The following is a 25,795-nucleotide window of genomic DNA, read 5'->3' as shown; positions in this document are numbered from 1 at the left end:
AAAGCAGAAAGGAGAGTCAGAATCTGGTGCCGGTTGCATTTCTTAAGCAGAAGGCTCAAAGCCATGCCACAAGACGATCCCCCGAAGCTCCCCAAAAGAACACACCCCTAGCAGAGGATGATCACAAAACATGTGGAGAACCCAAGTGGAACTCAGACACGACAGAGAATACCCCCAGCTACAGAAGAAGCTAGACAAAGAGGCCAGGATTCTGCTCAGCGCTGGGCTAGATTCCAGCCCGAAGGGCATGGAGAGGGACAGGCATGTGACGGGGAGCCCGCTGTTCCAGGGGTCAGACAAAGGACAAGGGACCATGAGGCACAAATAGGAAAGTCATGCACCCTCCCCTGTAGGAACCAGGGGCTACTCTCCATGCCACACAGAGCTCTCTCACATTGGTCACAGCAAGGTCAAGGCCAGCTAGGACTGTCTGGAGTGCCATGGTTCCTCTCCGGAAAGAGCTAACAGGGCCCTGCACTTAGCTACGCTGGAGTCTCAAGTGTGGATACAGAGCTCCACAGAATATAAGAGGTGAGTGGGATGGCTCAGAGGAGGTTGTCACTAAAGTCTGCTGGGTCTTGACCCATGTAGCCCCTACAAAGAAGCCTCACAATGCATTAGCTGGTATCTAGTTCCCTTTAAAATATTAAGTCACTCGCCTTGAATATGGCCATTGGCCAGCAAGCATCTCTCCCTAGAAATCCCTCAAAAAAGAAATGTCTAACAAAAGTATTATGTCTGGGCCCCTCCCCTCCTAAAACTGTCCTTCCAGGGGCAGGATCATGGAAAGATGGGGTTCAGGTAGGCAGGAGTACAATAACTATTCCCGGGCCACAGAATAGAGGAACTTAACTTAGACGTCTAGAGAAGTGACCAGTGCTAGGCTGTCCTAGAATCACCACTCATAACTGAATTCTACTTGGGGGACCCAGGCGACAGTATCCTGTGTTAAATAGGAGTCCTTCTGGTAATGCCCTAGGTCATGCACATTGATCGTCCCAGCCATGTTGTAGGGTCACAAAGGGGAAGGGTGACGACGTCCCCTACTGCACCACAGGCAAAGGCCAAGCGACCATAAACAATGAAGAGCCACATGGGGCGGAGCAGCACGGCCACCTTATTTCCTCAGAGGGCCTGTGGCTCAGGACACACAGAGACAGACACACACACACGGGAAAGGACCCCACATCAATGACACTGCTTGAAAGACTGACACATGGGCCACGTACTCCACAAGGGGCAACTGTACACAAGCTAAGACGCCCTTTGGCTGAGACTCGAGGACTCAGACGCAGGAGGAAACAGGGGGACATGCACCGGCTCAGTTACCTTTCCCAGGTTAGTAAGGAGAAAACTTTGAAAAAATGTGACAGACAGTTCGTCTTTCAAGCATAGTGGGGGAAGGAAAAGACAAAAGCAGACAGGTTGGAAAAGGCAAGAACAAAACCAATTTTAGTATCTTCTGTCTAGTTTTGTGATGCTCATTTTAGCCCAGGCTGTCCTCAAACTCTATGTCATGTAGATGGCCTTGATGCTCCTGCCTTCTCCTGAGTGCTGGGGCTGTAGACGCATTCCACCTTGCCTGCTCTATGCGGTGCTGGGGGATCAAACTCAGGACCTCTTATACGCCAGGAGATTCCCCTGCACCCACTAAGCTACACTGCCAGCCTGCATGGTATTCTCGCTTTAGTGTGCACCTGTAACTTTCAAGATGAAAAACGCACTGGGAACGGCAGGTGGTCCCTTGGTTCCAAGCAGCGCAAAATCCCCAGGAAGATAGCAGTGTGTGCGCATCACTTGGTTTTATCGGAGACCAAGGTGATGGGCACCAGGCCTTTGGGGCTTGTCAACCTCAAGACTGAGTACTCCAGCACAGAGCGGAGGGAACAAAGGACCATCTACACGCATACTTAACGCTGGAGAGGCCGGAAGCGGTGGGTAATACACCAGCCTTCACTCATAGGGCCTCTCCTAGGTGTCAGATATTGGCCATGAGTTATATGCATATTTTCATGACCGATGCTCCCTATAGAGTTACAACCACCACTTACAGATGGGGGAGGAGCTCAAGTCTTAAAGTTGCCTCAACATGCCTAACATGGCAAAGTTGGTTTGACCTGGCTTTTAAAATTAATTCTGGGAGCCAAATAAGGCAGTGTATGCATACCTGGAATCCAAGCGCTCAGAAGGGAGAGACAAGAGGACTGCCGAATTGGAGGCCTGGACTATAGAGTAAGTAGGTAGGACTAAGACAGTACTGTTTCAATAAAACTGTCACTGATTAATTCTGGTCACATGATCGGGATTGATTTCATCGATCTAGGTCTAGGACATCATGAGGTCACACTCTCAGGCTGGGCTACATGCTAGAGCTCCAGATTAGAATCTAACCATAGTCAGAGTGTGTGTGTGTGTGTGTGTGTGTGTGTGTGTGTGTGTGTGTGTGTGTGTGTGTTGGGGGGAGGATGTCTATGGGATGAATCCTGGCTTAACTAAAAAGGCACTCTAGCCAAAAGCACTATCAGATTCAACTCAGAAATGGCAAAGTTTGGCTTGTCCATTTCCAAGGTGAGTCTAATAGTGTAGGGTGGTGGTAGCGGATGTGAATGGCCTTTTCCCAGCAGGAGAGAATTGCCTTCTAAGGGATACACGCACATGCAAAACCACAGGGTTTCAAACCCAAAGACTGCAAGAAGAGAACCCTTGGCCCTCAAGCAGTCCACCGCAGTCACGTGATGGCAAGCACACTGTCCCTTTCTGAGGGAGAAGTCAACAGCCATGCCCGCCCTTCTCCTTAGGAAGTGGCAGCCAGGGAACCTGCAGCTGCTAACCCAGAGACCAGCAGCTGCTCACGGCGCCCCTTAGGCTTCAAGAACTGGAAACAGGAAGATAGTACCTGGGCTTTCCCCAATAAGCTTGCAGGGAAGAAGAAACCAGCCTTCAAGGTCTGTTTGAGGCCTGGCTCTACTACTGCCTACCGGTTTTTGGGTGTGCAGGTATTTTGACTTTTCTTGTTAAACAGGACAAGTTAGGGGACAGAGATACAGAGGATGACCAATCCCATTCTCTGTGAGTTACACAGCTCTCCTAAATGCCAGACTTGTTACAGCTACAGTCAGATCTGAGGATACAGTGGATGGGATCTCCAGCTACAGTTCTTACATGGCTGTCCCTTGGCAGGTCCGACAGACCAGGACAGCTTCATGAACATCAAAATAGGTCCCCATCTGGGTTACTTGGTTCTGGATAAATACTGTTTTCAGAACAAAAGGATGCTCCTCTGGGGGAAGGAGGGACAAAGCAATGACAGCAAACACTAAAAGTCAGCATCAAAATGTGACCCGACCAGGGAAATCTGGCATTATGCCAAGCCCTGCCTATGGCCAATGAAGACAGTGTAGCACCCCCAGAGGGAGTGGGGAGTAGCACCCTATGGTTGATGGCATTGGAGCATGCTGAATGTGGTGAGTTTTCCCTCTCTGCATCTCCTCTGTATAAACTTTGGGAATTCTCTCTTCCCATCTCCTTTCTCCATGGGCAACCTCAGACTTTACCCGGACTATCTTCCTCTTAAGTACTTCAACAGGCAGGAGACCAAAAGGGCCAACAAGCAAGCGTGTGGAGTGCAAGCAATGGAATTATCAAGAAATACTTACAGACAGGCTTTCCCTAGCAAAGGCTGCAGAAAGACAAGGTAAGGAAAGAGAGAAAGTCAGTCAGGAGGCAAGATGGCAGCTGCTGAGTCAAGCCCCACACACCTCCCATGTCTGACCCGGCCAATAGATCCCAGACATCTGCTCCTGAGGACTTGGCGAATCTAAGGGGCTGTCCTAACAAAGTCAGAGGTATCTGTGAAGGGGGCGTGGGGGCAGGGGCAGGGGGAGTACCAAGACTGAGCTCTTGCCAGTGACCGCCATGACTAGATCAGTGTAGGTCTGGATGTCACCTGCCCCTGGCCCAGGTTAATCCCCTTGAGGCTCCCAACAGAAGACTCCCACAATGCACCAGGATAGAGTGGGATGGAGAAGCCATCTGCTTGGCTGTAATTAGAAAACTCTCAGACCTAAAGAAAGGGCTACTAGAGTCTTCCCACTGGCCTTGTGTCCATTTCCAAACCTAAAGAGACTGGCCCTGGACATTAAAATCCACAGGCCAGGGAGGAGGGAGGAGAACCACAAGTTCAAAGTTATCCTGAAGTACACACAGTGAGTCTGAGGTCAGTCTCTATGCACCATGAGACCCTGTCCTCCACAAAACAAAATAATCCTACACTCCAGAAGCAGAGTTAGAGCGACCATAAGTTAAAGACTGCCTAAGAGGGAGCCTGAACTAAATATATATATATACATCTCCCCGCCAACTAGTAGCCGAATGGGGAAAAAACAAACCTATATATACTCATGTTAGGTCAGAGCTACAATTCCTAAGGCTTACTTTGTACCAGACCCCAAATTATACACACACCACCCATCACCCTGTCTGAGCCACTTTTTGTAGGGTATATTACTCCCCAATTCCACAGATTAGGAAACTGAGGCCTGGAGTAGTTAAATGAGCGTTGGAGGCGACAAGGTTCTCTCTAGACCTCATTCTAACCCTTGGGAAGTTGACTGGAAGCTCAGGGACAGCAGATGCAGCGAGAATTGGCCTAGCATTGAGTTGAAGCTCATCCAGACATGGGGCAAGGTCTATCGTTGAAGGACTGGCTTCCTGAAAACCAACTTTAATGCTCAACAGCCAAGCCCTTCAGCCTTTGCTCTTTCAGTCTAGTGAAACAGGGGGTCTCGCTGAGTTCTGTTTATTTCTACTCCCGATAGATAATCTAACCACTGTGTGAAAAGATGTTGTCTTGGGTGCCTGACTCTGTATGTGTGTGTATGTGTAGCACGCACACAAGTACTCGTGTACAGGGATGCAGGTAACACAAGTACCCCATGACTGACCATAAAAGGACAGCCTCAGATGTCTCCTTCAGGAGCCTTCCCCCTTTTCTTTAAAAGGAGGTCTCTTGTTGTGTGTGGGGATTTCACCATGTAGACCAGGCTAGCTAGCTGGCCTATGTAGAGCAGGCTAGCTGGCCTATGTAGATCAGGTTAGCTTGTCTGTGAGCTTCTTCCCAGAAGTCCACCTGCTTCTTCTGCCTCCCATCTCACCACACGTGACAGCCACGTGTGTCTGAACTCAGCTTGCTGCATGGGTTCGTTCTGGGGATCTGAACGTAAGTTGCACGCAGAGAGCTTTAAACTCAGCTGCCCCTCCAGCTCTGGACTGTTTCTAAGGAGGACGGAACTGTGCTGGCTCTGGGGAGCTGATGTAGGCTCTTCTTTGTGGCCTTTTTCTGTCAGAGGTGACAGCAAGGGAGAAGAAAGACATCAGTGCCGCAGAACGTACAGACTCCGGAATTGAGAATTGCTAGAGTGTAGGCTGTTCTACGTACTCGCAATTGTGCGTAGGACGAGGGGTGCGTTTTACAATTTCATTTACTCTGCCTGACTCTGCTCAATAAAGAATAAAGAGCACAGCCTCGGAGTGACTGTTGGCAAGGGAAGATTTCAGAGAGAGAGAGAGAGAGAGAGAGAGAGAGAGAGAGAGAGAGAGAGAGAGAGAGAGAGAGCACTGTGTGTTCTGCCTGACAGACATACAGACACCGGACAGCCACAAACCTCGCCTGCTATGCCTCACACACGCAGCCCACCTGAACCCAGGCACTCATCCTCACTTGCAAACATGGCCCGGCACAGAGCCCCAGATACGGCGATCATCTCCCCTCTGCACTCCCCCCGTAGGCAGTAATTAAAGCAGGATCACTGACTTGTCCGGGCAGCTGCGTGGGCACTTCCGGGGGCAGGCAGCTTGGCACGGCAGCAGAAGTGGAAGCCACATGCTCCTCAAAGCTGTTGATGCGAGGCTTTTTGGTGGGCTCGGGGCTGGCTAGTGGGGTGACACTATTGCGTCTCATGAGAGGGTTAGGTCCCTTCTTTGCATCCTAAGCAGACAAAGACAAAAGAGAGAAGGCGACAGTTACGAGGAGTGGGGAGGGAGGTAGAGAAGCCACACACGCGCGCGCTCACACGCACGCACGCGCGCACACACACACACGCACGCACGCGCGCGCGCGCGCACACACACACACACACACACACACACACACACACACACACACACACAGACATTCCTCTTGACATTTGTAAGGGTACAACAACCAGAGGGACACCCAGGCGAGTGGCCTTGACCCTGAGCTCCTGCGGGCACACAACTTCTCGCTATGTGCAAAGCAGGGGAAGAAAAAAAATAATTACAACCACAGCAGAGAAGGGGGTCAGAGAAAAAAAATCTTAACTCCCAGTCACCCCACCCACTGAGGGCCCACCCAGGAGAGACTGTTAGCTCTGAGACCTCAGGAATGGGAGGGGAAAGGTATCAGGGCCGACTCCCTTCCACCTGCTCTGTGGCACACACAGCGCTGTGCTTGCCCAGACAGTACCCAGCCTCAGTCTAGGAGGCCAAAGACACGGAAAACAGGCAGCAGTCTGTCTACCAGGACGAGATGTCTGCTTTCCAAGACGAGACAGGAGAGTAAGCTCCTGGGGTCCAAAGCACGGCCCAGCACCTCGTAGCCCAGGACATCTTCAGCCCCAGTGCTAGCAAGCAAGTATTCTGAGGTCCTCGGAGCCCGTCTCATGTCTAAACCCAGGGTTGGTTAGGCTCTCTTCAGCTAAGTGAGCAGGTGCTCTGGTTCAGAGGGGCGGGGCCAGGAGACAGGGCGAGGCAGCCCAGGGGACACAGTCCTTTTCTCGTGTAGTCCACAGCGCAAGCAGGACAGAAAACAGGCTGACACCCCATCCAGGTACCCTTCCTACCAAAGTCTCCCGGCCAAGCTCCTTGGGGATGGGTAAGTCACCTGTTTTGCGGACTCCACAGACAGAAAGTCAAGTTCGGTGTAAGAGGAAGGTCTGACTACACTGGCAAAGTGTTGTATTTTGACAGCCTGCATAAAGCAAATTTAAACCCACTTTCACAACACAGGCCTGGACAGATCCGCCACCTGCCCAGTGAGGGGATTCAACATGACCATACACTCCCTCCCCCAAAGCCTCAGGCCTCCCTGAGGTGGAAGAAAAGAGCAGCCAGGGACTGAGTGCCCTGATCTTCCCTTGGCCGTGCTGTAAGGAGGCCCTTCCTCTGACCCTCTTCTTATCTCAGACCTTTGCTAACTATGAACTTAAGGGCGTGCCGGTGACGTTGCTTGGCTGGCTGATCCAATCCAAGTCAGGCTTCTGGTGCTTTTGAGAAGGGCACAGCCTTTGCTGCCTGAAGTGGTAACAGCTATTGTGCTGGGGCTATGATTGGCAGAAGGGGAGTAACCGCTTGCTTAAGTTATTCTTCCCGGTCAAGAAGGAATGAGGATAGAGAGAATGAGAGACAGACAGACAGACGGAGATTACAGACAGAGAAAATGAATAGATTTCACGATGCCACAGGAAAGATGGGCTAGGAACAGAGAGATGTGGAGCTGGCACAGTGGGTGCCAAAGAAATTCAGTGAGGCCCCTCCAGACAGAAGAAAGCCGATCCCAGGGCTTCCCAAGGGTCCCAGCGCACCGGACCCTAACTCACCTCTGACCTCTCCCGATGCGTGCTCACTGATTCTACATTCAAGTAAATGGACTCCACACGGCACCCTGAAGGTGAAGGAGAAGAAGACAGCCTCTGTTAAGACAATCACCCTCCTCTGCCAGCCATAGGGAGATCCCGGGTTCCGGGCCCAGCAGGGGCTGCTACTCACCATACGCCACGGGCGTCAGTTTCAGGACTGTGTGAAGTGGGCATTTCAGGTATGGCATCTCCTCTGAAAGGAGACATGTTTTCATAGTTAGACAAGAGACTGGAAGCAAAGCGAGAAGCTAGCTAGGGGGCATCCCCAGGCACAAGAGCCTCATTCCCAACCCAGAGAGGCCCCTGGTCACATGGAGGCCTGAGGGTTCTCCAGGCTGGTTTGAGAAGTAACGAATCCCACCAGACATCACACTGTTTGCAGGGAGCAGGTACAGAGCCCTCAGCAGGCTGTGAGGCGGACCCATACCCAGAAGCAACTCGAAGTGAGAAACGATGGGTCCCCTGCCACTTAAACTCAAGGGCGCACTTCCTTCTTCCTTCCCTCCTTCCTGGCTCAGCTGCCATAAATACCTGCACTCTTGTCAAGGAAGTAGGCTAGTAGGCAGCGCAGGACAGCCTGGTGACAGATGACCAATACGTTCTCTTGGCGCTCTAATTCCATGATCACAGGCTCCAGGCGCTGGACAAGATCCTGGTAGGACTGGGCAACACAGGGATGAAACCACGTTAGGAGAGGACAGGCAGAGAAGAGCCATGCAATCACTTGCAGCCTCACGGACTGGCTCACAGCACCCCACGCCCCTCCCTGCCCCACCCCCATACACACACACACACACACACACACACACACACACACACACACACACACACACACATCCATCCTTGTGAGCATTCAGCTCTGAGTTGGATGAAATACTCCTAGGAACAAGAGGAAAGCCTGCAATCCTATCTCCCTGAATTCCTTCTCTAGAGAAGGATCAAACGCTACTACCACAGACTATTACTCAGGCCCTTAACTTTGCCCCTTAAAAGGAACAAAGTCCTGGCACGTGTCACAGCATGAGAGAACCTCAAACGTTTGTCTGTCAAGTGAAAGACACTGAGTATCACCACCTTTACACTGAATGATTCCTTTTGTGCACCACCCAGAACAGGTAAATCTAGAGATGGTGAATGGTGGTCACCAGGGTTAGGAGCGAGAGGAAACGGTTGGACCGGCTGACAACAAATGAATCTACAGTCTCCTTTTGACATACACATGGGGCGTGTCTGTAATCCCAAGAGGATTGCTATCAACTCAAGGCAGCCCGTATTACAACCCTGTATTGCACGTTAAGATCCCATTTCAAGCAACAAGCGTGTAGCCAGGTATGGCGGTGCTCATGTGTTATATACCCGTACCGGGGAGGTTGAGGTGGGATCGATCAAAAGCAAGGAAGGCCAGAGTGAGACCACAAGACAGCATGGTGGCCCACCAGGAATGAGAACTATGACAAAGGACACCCACTAGGTGTCAACACAGTCACCTGGCTGAACTCCCAGAGTACCACATGGCTCAATATACACCATTCCAACAAGAGTAGCTGAGCCATTCCCTCTACCAACATCAGCCTACCCTGGTGCAAGCCCTCTGACATCAAGGCCAGCCTGTCTACTGTGTCACCTGCTGGGCAGGGAAAAGCTTCAGTCTGGAATGAATCACCAGCCATCCTCTCCCCTACATCCATGTCAGAGAGACAGATAGATACATTGTTCTCAAGTGTGGGAAATGCAACGCACTTCCCTCAGGGTTTTTACAAGGTTCTCTTTAGTGATATTTAGAGACCACAGAAGTAGTAGAGATGAGTTTGCAGAACTGGTGGAAGACAGGATGGGGTGTAGATCTTGTAGGGATTTACCTGATCCCACTGGGGCCCCCCAAGGCCTTCTCTCAGCCAACTTCATACACACATGCCCCAGATCCTGGCCATTATAAAGAAAGACCAGCAGACAGGAGGACGGGACCCATGCTCACCTCGCCTGTGGGATAGCGGTAGTAGTATTTGTCTTGCTCACGCAGTGCATACTCCTCAGGGTAGGTGTCTCTGATCTCCTCATAGGTTAGTTCCTCACACACACCCTGTCAGGGAAGACCAACATTCATTCCAGAAAACTTCCCTACAGGTCCACCTCAAATAAAGGGGGTCTCAAGAAGCCACCAGGACTCCAGAGGACCCATGAGAGAACTCTCTACTCCCTACCAGGCCTCCCCTCAGCCACACGGACTCACAGCATCAATCTCATTGAGCGCCTTCCACTGCTCGTAGGGGAGCCTTAGGGCCTCCGCGGTCTGGATGGTACTTTTCAGCTGACTGGTCCACACGCGGAGGTCCTTCAGATTCTGCTCTTCAACGAACTTGCTCAGGGCATTGGCGAACTGAGGGAATGCAGGAGGCAGAGGTCACATAAATAAACTCCAGTTCCTTTCATTATGTCACTGCTTGGCAACAGCCAAGGCCACTCAAACCTTATCAGAGTCCAAGAAGCCTGACTCCCATCTTCCCACTTCTAGTCCACACTCACACACATGTACGCACACCAGCCCCACATCCAAATGCACACAGCATAGGTAAGTCAAAAACAGCAAAAACAGAACAAAACAAAACAAAAAAAAAAAAAAAAACAAAAAACAAAAAACAAAAAAAAACGCACAACAGCCAAGGACGCTCAACTCTACAACAAGGTGGGAACCAATCACCTCTTCCCTCCGGTCAGTCCCTAATCCAGTCTCCCCTCCTCTACCTTCTTGCCTCTGCTGGACAGGCCTGAGTCGCCCCCAATCTTGCCCTGCACGTTGTACTCATTCTCGCCGTGCCGACACAGGTAGATGGTCCGGGGCTGCACGTGGATGTTCATCAGGTAATACACGATTCGGCTCTGGATGTGGTCCTGCACTCTGTTCACCAAGAACCTCCGGCCAACGTCAATCACTTTGATGAATGACAGGTCCCTGCAAAGAAACCACCATTCAGCCCTCCGTAGCCCTGCAGACGGCATACCTTACACCCTGGGCCTGGCCAACTTCTAGCATGTATTTGAGTCCTGGGGGCCCCTAGCAGTAACTGTTGTGGTTCTGTAGGAGAATAAACCCAAGACAACAATTCCCTCAACCAGGCTGTAACCAGATAGGACGGCTGGAGAGATGGCTCACTCAGTAATAATACACAAACATAAAATTCAAACATATCTTCTTAGGCAGGGCGCAGTGTAGGCGGGGAAGGGGAGACAACTGGGGCTCACTGTCGGCCCAGCCAACTCAGCGAGCTCCAGGTTCAGTGAACACTGTCTGAAAAAGTGAGCTACAGGGAGCGAGATGGCTCAAGAGTGGGTGTTTGCCACCAACTCGGATGACCTGGGTTAGATCCCCTGGGCTCACGAGGTAGACAGAGAAAAAAGGGGCTCCCAAAAGTTCCCCTCTGGCTTCCCCATGTTCGCTGTGGTGCTTAAGTACGCATGCACACACACAGACGGACAAAAAACCCAACACAAACAAGTGAATAAATGTATAAATTGAGGAGGGGCGGTTAGCTAGGCATGATGGCTCACACCTTTAATCCCCATACAGGCAGAGGCCATCAGATCTGTGACTCTAATATAACTAGTTCCAGCCCAGCCAGGGCTATAGTGAGACCCATCAATCAAACAAACAGAAAAAGCCTAGTAAACTTTTTTCAAGGCAGACAGTAATTAAGAAAGACACTGACACATTTACACTTCTTAAAGACATGCTTATAATTTTTAATTGTGTGTGTGTGTGTGTGTGTGTGTGTGTGTGTGTGTGTCTGTGTGTGTGTGCATGCACCTGTGTGGATATGTGCACGTAAGTGCGCAGACATGCATCCTGCAGTAGCTCGAATTATGATTGATTAGCTGTGAGCTGTCGGCTATGATTGCTGGGAACTTAACTGCAATCATCCGGAAGAGAGAAGTATGAGCCCTTAAAACTGCTGAGCCACCCCTCAAAATAACTTACCCATCCACCACCATCTCCCTCTAACTGCTCTCTAATCTCCCTCATTTCATGAGTCTTATACTTAATAACCCCTTGAGTCTAATTAATTCAGCCCTTTATGTATGGGTGTGAGTCCGACACTGGGGCCAGCGGCCACCATGTCACCAAAGGAGGGGGTCTCTCCCTCGGCAGCCATCAATAGCCAATCTGAAGAGTTCGTAGACAAATATATTTGGGAGCTGTTTTAGAGGACGTTTTGAGGCCTCGCTTGGATGATCCAGGGTGACATCTTCTGGGACTCACCTGTCACATTTATCAGGGTCAAGAGGCTGGTAGCTGGCTTCGTAGCAGTTGATCCTCTTCATGAAGTCGTCCATGGCTTCTGCGGAGTTGCAGTCTTTGTAATCCGGGCTGGAGATTTTCACTTCCTATAGCACCACAAAGAGCAGCGAATGAACCACCCTGGGAGGCTTTCTGCTTACATTAACCAGGATTGGAGCTCTCAAAGGGGGAAAAGTCCAAAAAGGCTTGGAAAAAAAGATCATCCCACCGAGCGTAGAAGAGGAAGATGAGAACGGGTGTCGGGAAGTTTGACTCATGGCCTTTTGGCCTCGTTCATGATTACACCGGGAGGATGCTCATGAAGGACAGACATAAGGACCCACAAAGACCCCATAAGGACCCCATCTGGACCATACACCAAGGGGGGGGGGTCAATCCAATAACTGAGTGAGCCTGACCCTCACTTCAGCAGAGCCCTACAGAAGCACACGAATGCTGGCACTTGGAAAGGCACACTAAGTGTTGCTCAGAAATGGCCCCTGGTCTTGGGTAGGACTTCCTTATCTGCTCCAAACAGAACAGTATCTGCCTGTGCTCGTCTGTATGATGACATCTAACTAGACCTGGTGACTACACCTTTCAGAGCCGCACTTCTGGGACAAGGAGTCTCCTATAATTGGACAATAATGGGAAAAAAAAAAAAAAAAAAAAACCCAGGTAGATGTTAGGGAAACTGACTTGGGTCTTTGAGGCCAAGTCTTGCTATCTAGTCTTGGCTGGGCTAGAGGCTGCCATGTGGAGCAAGGTAACCTTAAATGTTAAGACTCCCTACATCTCTCTGACCAACACTGAAATTATTTGGCAGACACCATCATGTCTGCCCTGAGGATTTTGTTAATCCTTTTCTCCCACAACTATAAGGCAGACAGGAAGATGGGAACGCCTAGAGATGGATGGTACGAGGTTCCCACTTTTTTCTTCTTGTTCTGTTTTATTTTGAGACAGGCTCTCATACATTTCAGTACACAGCCACGGGTGGTCTTGAACTTCCGGTCTCCCTGCCTCCGCCTCCCAAGAACTGAGATTCCAAGTCTTTACTCCCACACCCACTTTATGTAGTGCAGGGGATTGAACCCACAGCTTCATACACAGTGGACAAGCACTCCATCCCAGAGCCACATTACAAACATGGTTGCCTTAACAGTCTGAATGGGGGGTTGGGGATTTAGCTCAGTGGTAGAGTGCTTGCCTAGCAAGCACAAGGCTCCGGGTTTGGTCCCCAGCTCCAAAAAAAAGAAAAAAGAAAAAAAAAAAGAAAAAAAAAAAAAAGTCTGAATGGGATGGTGAGGAAGGCTTGGAAGGTCAAGAGGTTTGCCACTCCCGATGACCTGAGTTGATATTCAGAACTCATGTGGTAGGACTGACTCCATACTGTGGTGCCCACCCTACCATGTATACACACAAAAAAATTAAAACAAGGCAAAACAAAAACCAACCTGTTCTTTATAATTCTCATTTCTGTTTGTGATCTACTGCTATCAAGTAATAAAATGGAGGTTTAATCAAACTGTGTTGCCACTGACCTTGACTTATCTGGACAAGTTTCCCTTGGCACACTGTAGTTGAGTGGTCGGGGGGCACGTATTACACCCTTTCTTCCCAAATTTGGACCTTTGCCTTGGCATGCTGAGCCTTGAAGGACTTTGTTTACACAAAGCAGTCTGACCTACCAAAGACTGGAGAGGCAAAACTGAAGAGCTGCCAATCATCCCTGGCTATTCCAGCATCACTGCGTTCTAGCTTCGGACGCCAGGTTAAACTGCTACTCCCTGCCTGTCTCCGTTATCTACCACATCCCCGCCAAGACTGTGTACTGCTACTTGCCCTCTATGACCTTGCAAAGGGCATGGATGTCACTTAAGAGCGGGTCCAGGTCACAGACTGTGCTAAATTAATATTCCCATGTATTTTTGCTGCCCCAGTATCTACCTGACAACACTCAACCACACACAGGACAGGTCACCTGCTTCTATGGTTTTAGTTACTGTCTGGTCCCTGACCTGAGCTCCCACCAGGACTGAAAATGAGATCTCATAGTATAAGGGGTCATATACAAACAGGGTTTCCTAATTGTCTTACCATGATATTGGAGGCCACAACTGTAGGGTCGTCACAGACGGACTCGATGAAAAATGCCTGTGGGGGGGAAGGAAGCAAGACGGGAAGGTAAACACAGTCCACCAGAAGCCAGCTTTGAGTTCACCGTGATACAAGAAAGGAAACCGGCAGGAAGAGGATATGACTAGGGTATGTAAAGCTAGAATCAGACAGACACTGCACGCTTCCTCTTATATGCAAAATTTAAATTTAAATGTGTGTGTGTGTCTGTGTGTGTGTGTGTGTGTGTGTGTCTGTGTCTGTGTTTGTGTGATGTGTGATGACAGATCAGGAAGACCAAAGGCAAGAGTGGGGAACAGGTTAATAGACTACATGTACCAGGAGTCTTGCCTGTTTCAAAAGCAGAGGGACTTCTTGGGAGCCGATGAGGACCAGTAAGTGGCAGGTGGGGGTGGGGGGTCAAGAGAAAATGGGAAGGGCAAACAGAAACAAAGAAAGTATAATGGTTCACATGTATGAAAATGTCCACATGCACACTTTTTGTGCTTTAGAGCTAGAAGCACTTGTCTGTTTGCTAACCAAAACATTAATAAGGAAAGAACAAGAAAAGGTGCTGACTGGGGAAAATATTACTTCATTAAACACCAACTTTGCAATGGCCGCAGCCCTCCCCCCCCCCCCAGGGAAGGAAGGCTCCATAGTTCCTAGGGATCCCACCCCAAAGGAAGACATTGGTTTTTTTTTTGGTTCTTTTTTTTTTTTTTTTTTCGGAGCTGGGGACCAAACCCAGGGCCTTGCGCTTCCTAGGCAAGCGCTCTACCACTGGGCTAAATCCCCAACCCCAAGACATTGTTTTAAGACGGCAAAACAGGCAACTAGTCGGGGCTCACACCCTCGATCCCAACACTTAGCAAAGGGATTGCCTCAAGTCTGAAGTCAACCTGGGCCACACAGTGAATTCCACTCAAACCTGCGCTACAGAGTGAGACCCCCGGTAACAACAACTCAGGGCAGCCCAGAAGCTGACCCCAGAGCCAGGCAATCAGTTACTCCCAAGGTTTTGTCCTCTGTCATCTTGCTGGGGGAAGGGGGGTGGAGTTGGCTCACCTTGAAGTCATTTTCTTTGGCAAAATGAAGGATCATGTGCCTCCTTTCTCTCGTCGTATTGGTGGCATCAAAAACCTGATAAAGAGGAAGAAGGATCTGTCAACCAATCAATCAATCAATCAAACCTGGTAATAACAGTTACCCAAACCACAAGAAATTCAGTCTGTTGTTTCTAGAAATAAGCCCTATATTCCCTCCTTCCAAACAGAGTGTGCCCTGTCCCCTAACCTCTCTCCAGGGTGATCCCAGACTCCCCTTCTCTCCTTCTGCCTGCAGTTTTTAGACACAGCAGGGGAGGGGGGAACTAGCAAGCAGTGAAATACAGTGGGGGACTGAGGAATGCCCCCTGGCTATAGTGGCTGGCAGCAACACAGAAGTGGTGTCCAGATGCCCACTGTACAGGTGAGTGACAGTTATGTCCCAATATCCATCCCAAGATACATACACTAAGCTGTTTTGGGCCACTTGTCCCCTCAGGACTTAAGTGAAGAGAGGCATTTGTCCCCGTCCTCACTCTAATTATTCTCAGTTGCTTGGGCCAACGAGGACAGAGATGCCTGTGACGCCCCCCACACCCGCACCCCCAGACTTACTGCAATCTGTCCTCCTTCCTTTGTCAGGTAGCTTTTGACGTCTCTCAGGGCAGCTAAGGCACACTGTCTGTAAACACATGAGAAGGGGCTGGTCAGAGCAGGCCCAGCTAAGCAGCCACATTCTCACCACTACCCCAAACCCCGTGACACACACTGAGGGTTCCAGTTCCAAGATGCTCAGTGTTGGCCAGGCCTCACTGGATCCAGGAGCCTCCAACCCAAGGACCAGTATAGACACCCACTTCCACACAGCTGAGGGAGGCAGCCAGCATCCCTGGCTATACAATGGAATCAATTTCCCCAAGAAACACTCCTATTTGCTTTTCTGAATCTTTTTTTTTTCCCCACACAGGATCCAGCTATGCCATCCAGATTGGCTTTGGACTCTTGCCTGACCTGGCCTCAAATTCCCATCAGGCCTCTCACCTTAGTCTCTCCTTGGTTGAGATTGCAGTGGTGAGTTACCATGTTCCCCCTTCCCTTTCAATTATATATTTTTTTTGTTCTGTCTTTCCTTTGTGGTACTGAGAATTAAAACCAAGGCCTCGAACACGCTGATTGAGTGAGTGCTCTACCGCTAAACAACAGCCCCCCTTTTCCCATTTTAGTTTGAGTATAAGTCATCCAGGCTGACCTTGAACCTACTCTGAGGCTGAGGTTGGTCTAGAACTTGCAGCCTTCCTGCCTCCGCCTTCAGAATTCTTGGATTATAGAAACTGTGCACTGTGCTTGGCTCAAAAGTTAAACCAGGGGAGTTTTTTTTTTTTTTTTCTTTTTTTGGGAGCTGGGGACCGAACCCAGGGCGCTCTACCACTGAGCTAAATCCCCAACCCCCAGGGGAGCTTTTTTAAAGAACTGGTACCAACCGAGGAAAGGGATACAGCTCACTTGACTGACTGCTTGCCCAGTATGCATAAAGCCACAGGCTCAGTCCTCAGCACTGTACAAAACTTAAGCTTTGTGGTACCATATATCATTCTCGTACTGGGGTCCCGGGCTGTGGGTTGGGGGGAGAGACAGAGGATCAGAGGTTCAACCTCAGCTACACAGAAAGCTCAAGGCCGGCCTCAGCTACACGACCTGGGGCTAGGCAGCAGGATGGCAAACACCATATAGGAGGCTAAGGCAGGTAGATCTGAGGATGAGGCCAATCTTGCTATGTAAGGTAGCGTCTGTCAGCCAGGGAGGTTATTCAACAAATACCACTTAAAACTAAACCAAACTATTAGTAGTGCTGATAAAATAAAATAAAAATAAAAGCCAAAGCAGACCCAGAGAGTCACACTGGACCGGGCTGGGGAGCACGCCCTGCCCTGTCACCTGCAGTTTAAGAACTCTTTTGCAAATGCAAACTGATGACTTCCAATGAAAAGGACTTTGTTCACTCCTGGCCTGTGTCGGCTGCTGAAGTATCTCAGGGTGTCTCGGTTTGTACTTCTGGGAGAAGATCAAAGCAGCCAGTCGCAGAGAGGCCAAGAGACTTGTCCTAACACTAGCTCGGTCTGATGGCCACCAGCATGCAGGCTGGCCTTCTCTTCTTTTACAAAGAGAATCCCTAGTTCTAGATGAGTGATAGACCCAGCTTCAAAACAAAGGAAGCCACAGGGTGGGAAGATAGTTCAGTCCATAGTGAAACTGTTTGCCAAGTACGACAACCTGAGTTGGATCCTCAGAACCTACATAGAGGAAGAAAAGCAGAAGAGGAAAAGGAGGAAAAAGGAGGAAGAAGAAGAAAAAAGAGGAAAAGAAAGCAGGGGAAGAGAAGAAGAAGGGGAGGAGGAGGAGGAAGGGGAGGAGGAGGAAGCAGCAGCAGCAGCATGTATATAATTCTAATTCTAGTGCCAGGGAGACAGAGACAGGCAGAAGCCTGGGCTTTACTGGCAGCAAGCCAATTTAACTGACTTATTTAGTTCTAGATGAGTGATAGACCCTACCTCAAAGAAAAGGCCTTCAGAGTTGGTCCTGTTTTCGTAGTGCACCTGGCCACAAATACATGAGGACATGAGTTTGCACCTCTAGCACTCGTCTAAATGCCAGGCACTGGGGGTCTAGAGAAAGGCAGGTCCCCAGGGCTCACTGAGCAGCCAAACTAGTTCCAGATTCATCAACAGACCCTCTATAAGGGCTGGAGAGATGGCTGAGCAGTTTAAGAGAGCACTTGTTGGGCTGGAGAGACGGCTCAGTGGTTAATGCTCTTCCAGAGGCCTGAGTTCAAATCCCAGCAACCACATGGCAGCTCACAACCATCTTTAATGGGTCCTGATCCCCTCTTCTGGTCTTCTGGTGGATCTAAAGATAGCAACAGTGTACTCATATATAAAGTAAATAAATCTTAAAAAAAAAAAAAAGCACTTATTGCTCTTCCAGGACTTGGTCTGATTCCCAGCATGCACCTAGATCACAACCTGGCTACCCCAGGCACCAGGCACTAACATACACAGAGGCAAAAGACCCATACACATAAGATAACTTTTTAAAGGAAAATGCAAGGTTCTCCTCAGGTACAGATTCATACACACACACACTCAAGGCACCTCACTTACTTTCGGACTCTCATGGCCTCCTCATTGTCAGGGCGGAAGAAGTTGTAAGAGCTGTATTGCTTCACAGCCTCCCGTCGGTATTCTCCCACATTGAACACTGGACAGGAGAGACAAGGACCATCAGGAACAAGAAGCTTCCCAACCAAGAGAAAGCCAGCTAATAGCTATCTGGATACGGAATTTCATATGGAAACAGTGTGGAATCCCTAGTCCAGGCTTGTCTCTCCTGGGTCACTGTCTGGGAAACAGGACTAGACCAAGGACAGCACCCATCCTGTTTGCTATACCAGAAGCTGTCTTTCAGGAACCAGATACTAGCCCAAGCCTCCCAAAGCCATCAATTAGAAACAAGCTGCGAAGACAGCCAAGAGTCTAGCAAAAAAAAAAAAAAAAAAAAAAAGTTACAATGTAGGAATAGTGCGAAATAAATTACAATGTAGCTCAGTTGTTAAAAGTGATTGTCTAGCATGAATAGAACACTGGGCTGGATCCCAGCACCCAAAGTCGGGCATGGTAATGCATCCCTGCAATCCCAGCACAGAGACGTCGTAGACAGGGGGATCAGAAGTTCGCTAGCTGTATACTTCATTCAAGCTATGAAATAACTGTCTCAAAATCATAAATATAAATAAATGGGCTGGAGAGTTAGCTCAGCAGTTAAGAGCACTTGCTGCTCCTGCACAGAACCAGGGTTTAGTTCCCAGCACATCTGTAACTCTGGTTTCAAGGGATCTGACTCCCTATTCTGGCCATTTGGGGCATGACACACATACGTGTAGTACACGTACGTATTTGCAGGGGAAACATAATATATTTATATATACATATATAAACAAAAGAAATAAATGATAGAATAAATAAAGATGACTGTTGCCTATGGTATCCACACATGACTGGGTCTCACTGACAAGATCAGCCAGCCTTGGCTGCTTGTTGATCTAGTGATTCTAAGTTACTCCTACCATGTCTAAATTAGCTGTGTTCCTGCTGGTACCACCATGGTGATAAGGCCCCATTTAATAGTTACTGTTTATCATATGTAGATCTGGAGTCAACACCAGTATTTAAAAGCATCAAAGTTTCTCAGCACAGCGGGTGATGCTAATTCCTACTGAGGATAGCTACTAAAGGAAGGCTGTAGTTACACACCACGGGACTCTCAAAGAAAAAGCTCCACGGAGAATGAGGTCACCACAGGGAGCCTAATGAAAGGGAAGGTGAACTAAGATAACTGGGAAGCAGGATCAGACTCCATAATCCAGGACGGTTGCTGGGAGTGGCCCCGCCTGAGGGTTCCAGCTCCTAGCCTTCAAACCTGGCTTACCTTTCGTTGGAACACCTATCCAGTTGAGGTAGCGAGTCAGCTTCTTGGAGATGTAAGTCTTACCCCGGGCTGGGAGCCCCACCATCACAATCACCGTTGGGGAGTTGGTCAGCTTCGGCCCACAGGCTGGAAAAAATTAAGAAAGGGGCCATCCATCAATCGAACAGCAAAACTGATGGCGTGAGTCCTATGCCCAAAGACATTATTTTGAAGAATAGGACCAAAATTGGGTATGGTGGCACATGTCGGTAATCCCGGCCCTTAGGAGACAGACACGGGAGGATCACTCAGTGTTTGAGGCGATCCTCTGCTACTTAGTCGAGTTCCAAACCAGCTTGGGCTACACAGAGTTAGGTCCAGGCCAGCCTGGGCAGCTATGGACAACCATCTCAAAGCAGCACAAAAGACTCGCTCTAAAGTTATGACGTCATTGCACATCCCAAAGCCCCTGCTATCTGATGACCCAACGAGACTGCCTCACCCCATCCTCACCTAACGACCCTTGGCCTCGTATTTCAGTCTCACTTTTCAGGCAATATTGGCAACAGGTGAACGGTAGTTCGGAAGGCGAAGGTGAAATCAGATAGGGAGGGGCTGAGCTCCAGACAGGGATTCCAATCGCTAGCAAAATGGTGGAAGAGCATCTCATGGGGGTACAAAGATGGGACCCTAATGCCAGGAAGGGTAAAAATCAGCATGGAGGAGAGATGGCTTCCCAAACAGGTAGGAAACAGACATGAGTGAGACCCAGAAAACCAAGAGGGAAGACATTTTCTAAGCTCCACTGAGACTTTCTTTAAAAAAAAAAAAAAAAAAGTTAAATAGGGCTTATCGAGTAAAAGTAGGTCATGGACCCAAATGCTGGGCCCCCTGGCTGGGCACCATGCCTCTGCCTCTCACGACCTTCCTGACCACCCCCCCCCATTCTGCTGCCAGGATTTGATGGACGCCAAGTTCAGAGGGATGCATGAGTCTGCCAAGGTAATAGCCAGTCAGAGGGTCCTAAGTAAGCTGGTCACTAAGTCCCAGGCAGGCTCCCAGAGATGCTGTTGCCTGTGATGAATGAGTGCCCCATATAGCCTTAGAATCACAATGAGACAAAACACCAGGGACGGAGGTTTTTAGAGAGCAGCCAGAGGAACCCCGCTAGACAAACCAACATTCCAACATTCCCTTGGCCGTCTCTTTGCCCCCGAGACTCTCAGGCGACTCCTGCATCCTGGTGACAAGGGAGCTCACAGGCCAAAGAGGCCGCCTGCCAACTCGAGCCCAGCTGGCCTTCCCTTGTCTCAGACAGGCTTCGAAGCCTGCAGGGAAAGAGACGAGTCAGTTGTACCAGCCGTACAGATTTAGACAGAGGTTCATGGGAAGCCTGGTCCGAAGGGGGGGTACCCAACATGGATCCTTTGCTTTAGATCTGCAGCCTAGGATCTGAGTAGAAGCATGTCTGATAAGCAGAGGTATGTGTTCTCTCTGATAATGGGGACCTGCGTGTGAGGAGTGCGAGGCTATCTAGACAAGAGAATGCAGATGACAAACCAGCCCTTCGGGACATTGCCCACGGATGCATTCTAGAGGCCCTAGAAAGAACAGGTTCCTAGAGCTCCTGTCCCTCTAGCCAATGGTCCCTTCTTCCTCCCTAACAACTGCACTGAGCCATTTCTACTGGAAGCCCCCAGACAGGCACCCATATTATGCTTGTGTGCACGGACTGTTTCTGTTGGAATTGTGTCAGGGATGCAGAGGCAGAAGTCGACCGAGTTATCAGATCGGGGATTATGCCTATCTAGTAGTCATAGGGATAATCCCCCTGGCGGTAGACACTTTGGAAGGGGGAGGTGGGGAGAAAACGATACGATACGATACGGTAGACTCAGCAGAGTTCTGTGGGATTTCAGGCGCCAATAAACCTGGATCACTCCCTTAGTTGACAAAGCAGAAGCCATTCATTCTCCCCATGTGCTCAAAGCTGAGGAGCTAGAGCAGTGGCCAAACCAAGTGTAGCTTCCCCTCACCCAGACATCCCAGCACCGTAAGATGAGCAAACCCTTGCAGATAACCTAGCATCCCAATCACAGACTCTTTTAAAACTCACGACCTTGGGGCTGGGGATTTAGCTCAGTGGTAGAGCGCTTACCTAGGAAGCGCAAGGCACTGGGTTCGGTCCCCAGCTCCGAAAAAACAAAAACAAAAAAAAAAAAAACCTCACGACCCTGCTCAAGGGGTCTCCCTGAGCTCACAACCTGCTGCCACCTGCCCTCAGGTTCTTATCTTCATAGACATTTTTTTACCACTGACAAAGGGACACCAACCATGACCCCTCACCCTCACCTCCAACCTCTCCCTGGATCCGATCCCTAACTTTCCTAGGAATTCCAACTTTCCCCCAACCAACTCAGTATACTGAGTTCAAACAACAGAATTTTCAAAGACAAACATAACCCCTCTTTCCCTTTTACATAAATATTTGGGGTTTTTTTTTTTCTTTATTTTTTTCCCCCCGGAGCTGGGGACCGAACCCAGGGCCTTGTGCTTGCTAGGCAAGCGCTCTACCACTGAGCTAAATCCCCAACCCCGCAGTCTTAGTTCTTAATGCAGTCTTGCTGCCCGTGCCAGCACCCTCAGGCAAACATACACAAAGGACACCAGACCAGCTGGTGAGCTAGGAGAGCATGGCTGAGGAGTGAAGAATTACGGTAAGACGTGTGGTTAAACCCCCAACTTCAACAGTGCTTGTCTACTGAAGCTAATCTACGAGGCAGACACACACCTGGGTCCTAACTTCAACCCTTCTTCCTAGATTAAATGATCAATGACATGTGGCCAAGTGGAGGCATGGAGACCACTGACTCCAATCATCCTACCACCTGACGCCCGCAGCTTTTCTTGAAAATGTGCTCTGCTGTGGAAGATCCCCACACGTCATCCATGCTTGGTTCTTTGCATGCTTTGCAAAACTTCAACATTAGAAAAAGGTGCTAAATCATCTTCATCCTTTGTGCAAGCATATGGGTTACGCTTCAGCTAAGCTACAAGTTCAAGGAAGAAACATGGAGGAACACGTTTAGGTCAGACAGCTGTGGACCCTGAAGGAGGTCCGTCATCCCTGCTGAGAACTGAGATTGGGCCTGTCCTCAGGAACCTGGCCCTCAGAACACAATAAATACCAGCCAGCAACAGAAGGCAACGCACGCCACATGGTTGTTCGCTCGATGAAAGCATCATTAGGTCCGCCTGCGGTTCCCTCTAAGGATGATGGATTAACAAGAGCTTGCCTCGGTAGGGTGGGCTTGGGATGTGTGGGGCAGGAAGAAGACAGCTAAGAGATCCATCTTTTAAAGGCCCTCTCCTTCGTGGTTAGTGTACATACACATGAACTTTTTGTCTCCTAATACCTAACGAATCTGATGCCCAATGAATGGCCCTGACCTTCATGACCCCTTATCCCTGCCGCACACTATGACGGGGTATCTTATACTGTGGGAGGCAACGGATGTGCTCAGCACGCAAGGCCAAGAGCCTAAGACAAAGTTCAAAGCCAGGCCTCACCACCCCCTTGGATCTGGGACACCTTCATCTCTTCCTGTCTTCCTCTCCTTTTCCTGTGTTTAAGACACTGACGGTTGACAATGAACCGCCCCAGGGCTCTCATGGATGACTGCTCTAGATATGCCTGGCAGGGTATTGGACAAGTTAGACAAGGATACCATGCCCACCTTCCTTCACGTGCATTCTATGCTCAGTCCTAATCACAGATTTGCATCTCGTCCCCATGTTACTGAGGAAATAGGAAAAAGGCAAAAGCTGGTAAGATGGCTTTGTGGGTAACAGTGCTTGCCTCACAAGCCAGAGGATTTAAGTTCAAACGCTAGAGCCCACTTAAAGGATATAGAGCCATCCCCACAGAGCTGTCCTCTAACCTCCACAGATACTCCATGGTGTGCGCCACCCTCCCCCACCCCCGGTAATAACAAGTAAATACTTTTTAAGATGATTTTCTTTTCGTAGCTGCTCTTTAAGGCAACTCCGCACCAGGCAGTTTGAATATCCCCCTTGCTCTGTAAAGGATAGGACCTTTGGACCTACAGTCTACTGTACCCCAAGCCACCCATCACACTGGCCAGGGCTGGGATGGCTCAAAGCTCAGATATATTAAATATACAAAAACATAATCCACCTGGAACTCTGAGGAAACTGGTAACAACACCCAACTAAGAATCAGGCTATAGATTTTCATTCAGCGCAGGCAACAGGAGAGCCAGCTCAGTGAAGCTCATTTGCAAATACAGTAGTGTCTGTCTAAATTGTGGCTTAAACTTCCAGTTTTGCAAGACACATTTATCACAATGTTGCTAAAGAAACTGAACACTCAATTTGTATGCTCTCCAGACAAACATATCATCCAACACAGTCATTATTATCATCATCATTATCATTATTATTACTACTACTATTATTATTACTATTATTTCAAGACAGGCTATGGAGACCAGGCTAGCCTTGAACTCAGAGATCTACCTGCCCACCCCCTCGCTCTTGAGTTAAAAGTGTGCACCACTATGCCTGGCCTTTGGGATTTGTTTGTTGTTATGATTATTTTTTTAGCTTTATCTGGACAATCTTCTCTACCTACGCCCTCTAGTAACAAGCCACAGAGGAGCTGGCTGTCAGCCTCTGACGTGGGAGACCATATGTAAAACGGTAATGGGGCTGGAACCGCTGCAGCTGGGAGCATTCTTGGCCAGCATTCACAAAGTTCTGGGTTCAATGCCCATCAAGTAATCCAGGCATGTGGATGCATGCTTATAATCCCAGCGTTTAGGGAGAGACAGCAGGACCAGAAGTTCACTGTCATCTACACATCACATAGTGAGTTTACGTCAAATCAGCTCTGGAAAAACAGATAAAAGATTTAAGTGAATGGAAATCTCCAAAATGGGTGTGTGTGGGAGCATACACCTTTAATCCCATCTGAGTTGAGCCCAGACCAGTCAGGGCCACAGGAGACCATGTCTCAGAAAGAAGGGAAGAAAGAAAGAAAGCAAGAAAGAAAGAAAAAGAAAGAAAGAGAGAAAGGAAGAAAGGAAGGAAGAAAGAGAGGAAGAAAGGAAGAAAGAAAGAAAAAAGAAAGAGAGAGAAAGGAAGAAAGGAAGAAAGTCCGTCCATCCACAAGATTCCCAGTGTCATTAGAAAAGGAGTAACCTATTTTCTCTGTTGCAGTAGGAACAATTTAATATAGGGAAAATACCGTTTAAAATATGGATATGCTTTTGAAACCCTGGCTGCAGATATCTGTATGTGAAGGAATGTCGGAGGCTATACATCAGTACCACACACAAGAATTCCAGGAGTGAGTGAGTTGGTCACCTTAATCTGTCACCTTTAGGTACGTAGGCTTCAAACTAAATGGTTCCGGCAGCAATCTTTGCAAATCTCTCAACTCCGTGACGTGACAGACGTGCAAGCTCATGGGATCTAATGACCGGGCTCTGAGGCCTGGAGGAGGACTGGATACACTGTGGTGCTCTTTCGTATTTAGGGTTCTGGCAAAGGCTGCCAGACCCGAACAAGGGAAGAATGTATACTCCCAACCACCCGGCTTTACACATACATAGAAAAAAAACAGCCCTTACAATTTCACTTTAAAAGTTAGAAAATGCTATAATCTGCCTGATTAAAAAGTCCAGAAGTGGCAGGCTATCTAAATTTGGCCATGACCAACTTTCCCTGGTTTGTTTACTAGTTATTATTTATTTATTTATTTATTTATTTACTTACTTACTTACTTATTTTGGACAGGGTCTCATTGTGTAGTCCAGGTTCATGATTCTTCTTTTTTTTAAGTTCATGATTCTTTTACCTCAGTGTCCCAGCTAATGTGTAATGAGATTATAGATGTGCCACAGGCTTGGTTTTTTTTCCCTGGTACATTTTCATAAAGATGGCCCCAGTGTGTAAATGTGTCTGACAGGGCTTGGGGAAGAAGTCTTGCCACTGACTTACTTGGGCAAAGAAATAAAAAATTAATTTTAAAAAGGAGACGTCTTGGGGACGAGTTCCACCAAAGCAAAGACCGGTTAGAGGTCTCTCATACTGCACTATACAGGGAGGCTGGGGTCAGGTTGGCAGGGAAACCAGTGACTCAGACCCACAAAGCTCCAAAAGAGTTGTCATGTCCTTTGATGGCCATCCTGAGGAACATGACAGCGGCGAAGCCTACC

At 48.9% G+C, this 25,795-nt stretch overlaps 1 protein-coding gene and 1 long non-coding RNA gene across 14 annotated transcripts in view; one reads left to right on the top strand and one right to left on the bottom strand.

Annotated features, from left to right (window-relative positions):
• Nucleotides 1–25,795, bottom strand: part of Pfkfb3 (6-phosphofructo-2-kinase/fructose-2,6-biphosphatase 3) — an 81,683-nt gene that overhangs the window by 2,587 nt on the left and 53,301 nt on the right. For 2 of the 13 annotated variants that reach the window (NM_001439776.1, NM_001439774.1), the window contains 14 exon segments: nt 5,813–5,986; nt 6,902–6,988; nt 7,617–7,681; nt 7,786–7,848; nt 8,187–8,316; nt 9,631–9,735; nt 9,886–10,032; nt 10,398–10,605; nt 11,911–12,035; nt 14,029–14,085; nt 15,115–15,189; nt 15,708–15,774; nt 18,251–18,347; nt 19,575–19,700. In NM_001439776.1, coding sequence (NP_001426705.1) covers nt 5,813–5,986; nt 6,902–6,988; nt 7,617–7,681; nt 7,786–7,848; nt 8,187–8,316; nt 9,631–9,735; nt 9,886–10,032; nt 10,398–10,605; nt 11,911–12,035; nt 14,029–14,085; nt 15,115–15,189; nt 15,708–15,774; nt 18,251–18,347; nt 19,575–19,700 — 1,526 coding nt within the window. 13 annotated transcript variants of the gene reach the window in all.
• LOC148000272 (uncharacterized) lies at nt 321–24,387 on the top strand. Its single transcript, XR_015641826.1, has 3 exons — nt 321–531; nt 16,060–16,163; nt 22,375–24,387. It is a non-coding gene; the product is annotated as an uncharacterized LOC148000272 (long non-coding RNA).

This window comes from Rattus norvegicus, chromosome 17 (assembly GCF_021556685.1).
Source record: "Rattus norvegicus strain SHRSP/BbbUtx chromosome 17, alternate assembly SHRSP_T2T, whole genome shotgun sequence".
Classification (NCBI taxonomy): Eukaryota; Metazoa; Chordata; class Mammalia; order Rodentia; family Muridae; genus Rattus; species Rattus norvegicus.
This window is presented reverse-complemented; position numbering and strand designations above follow the sequence as displayed.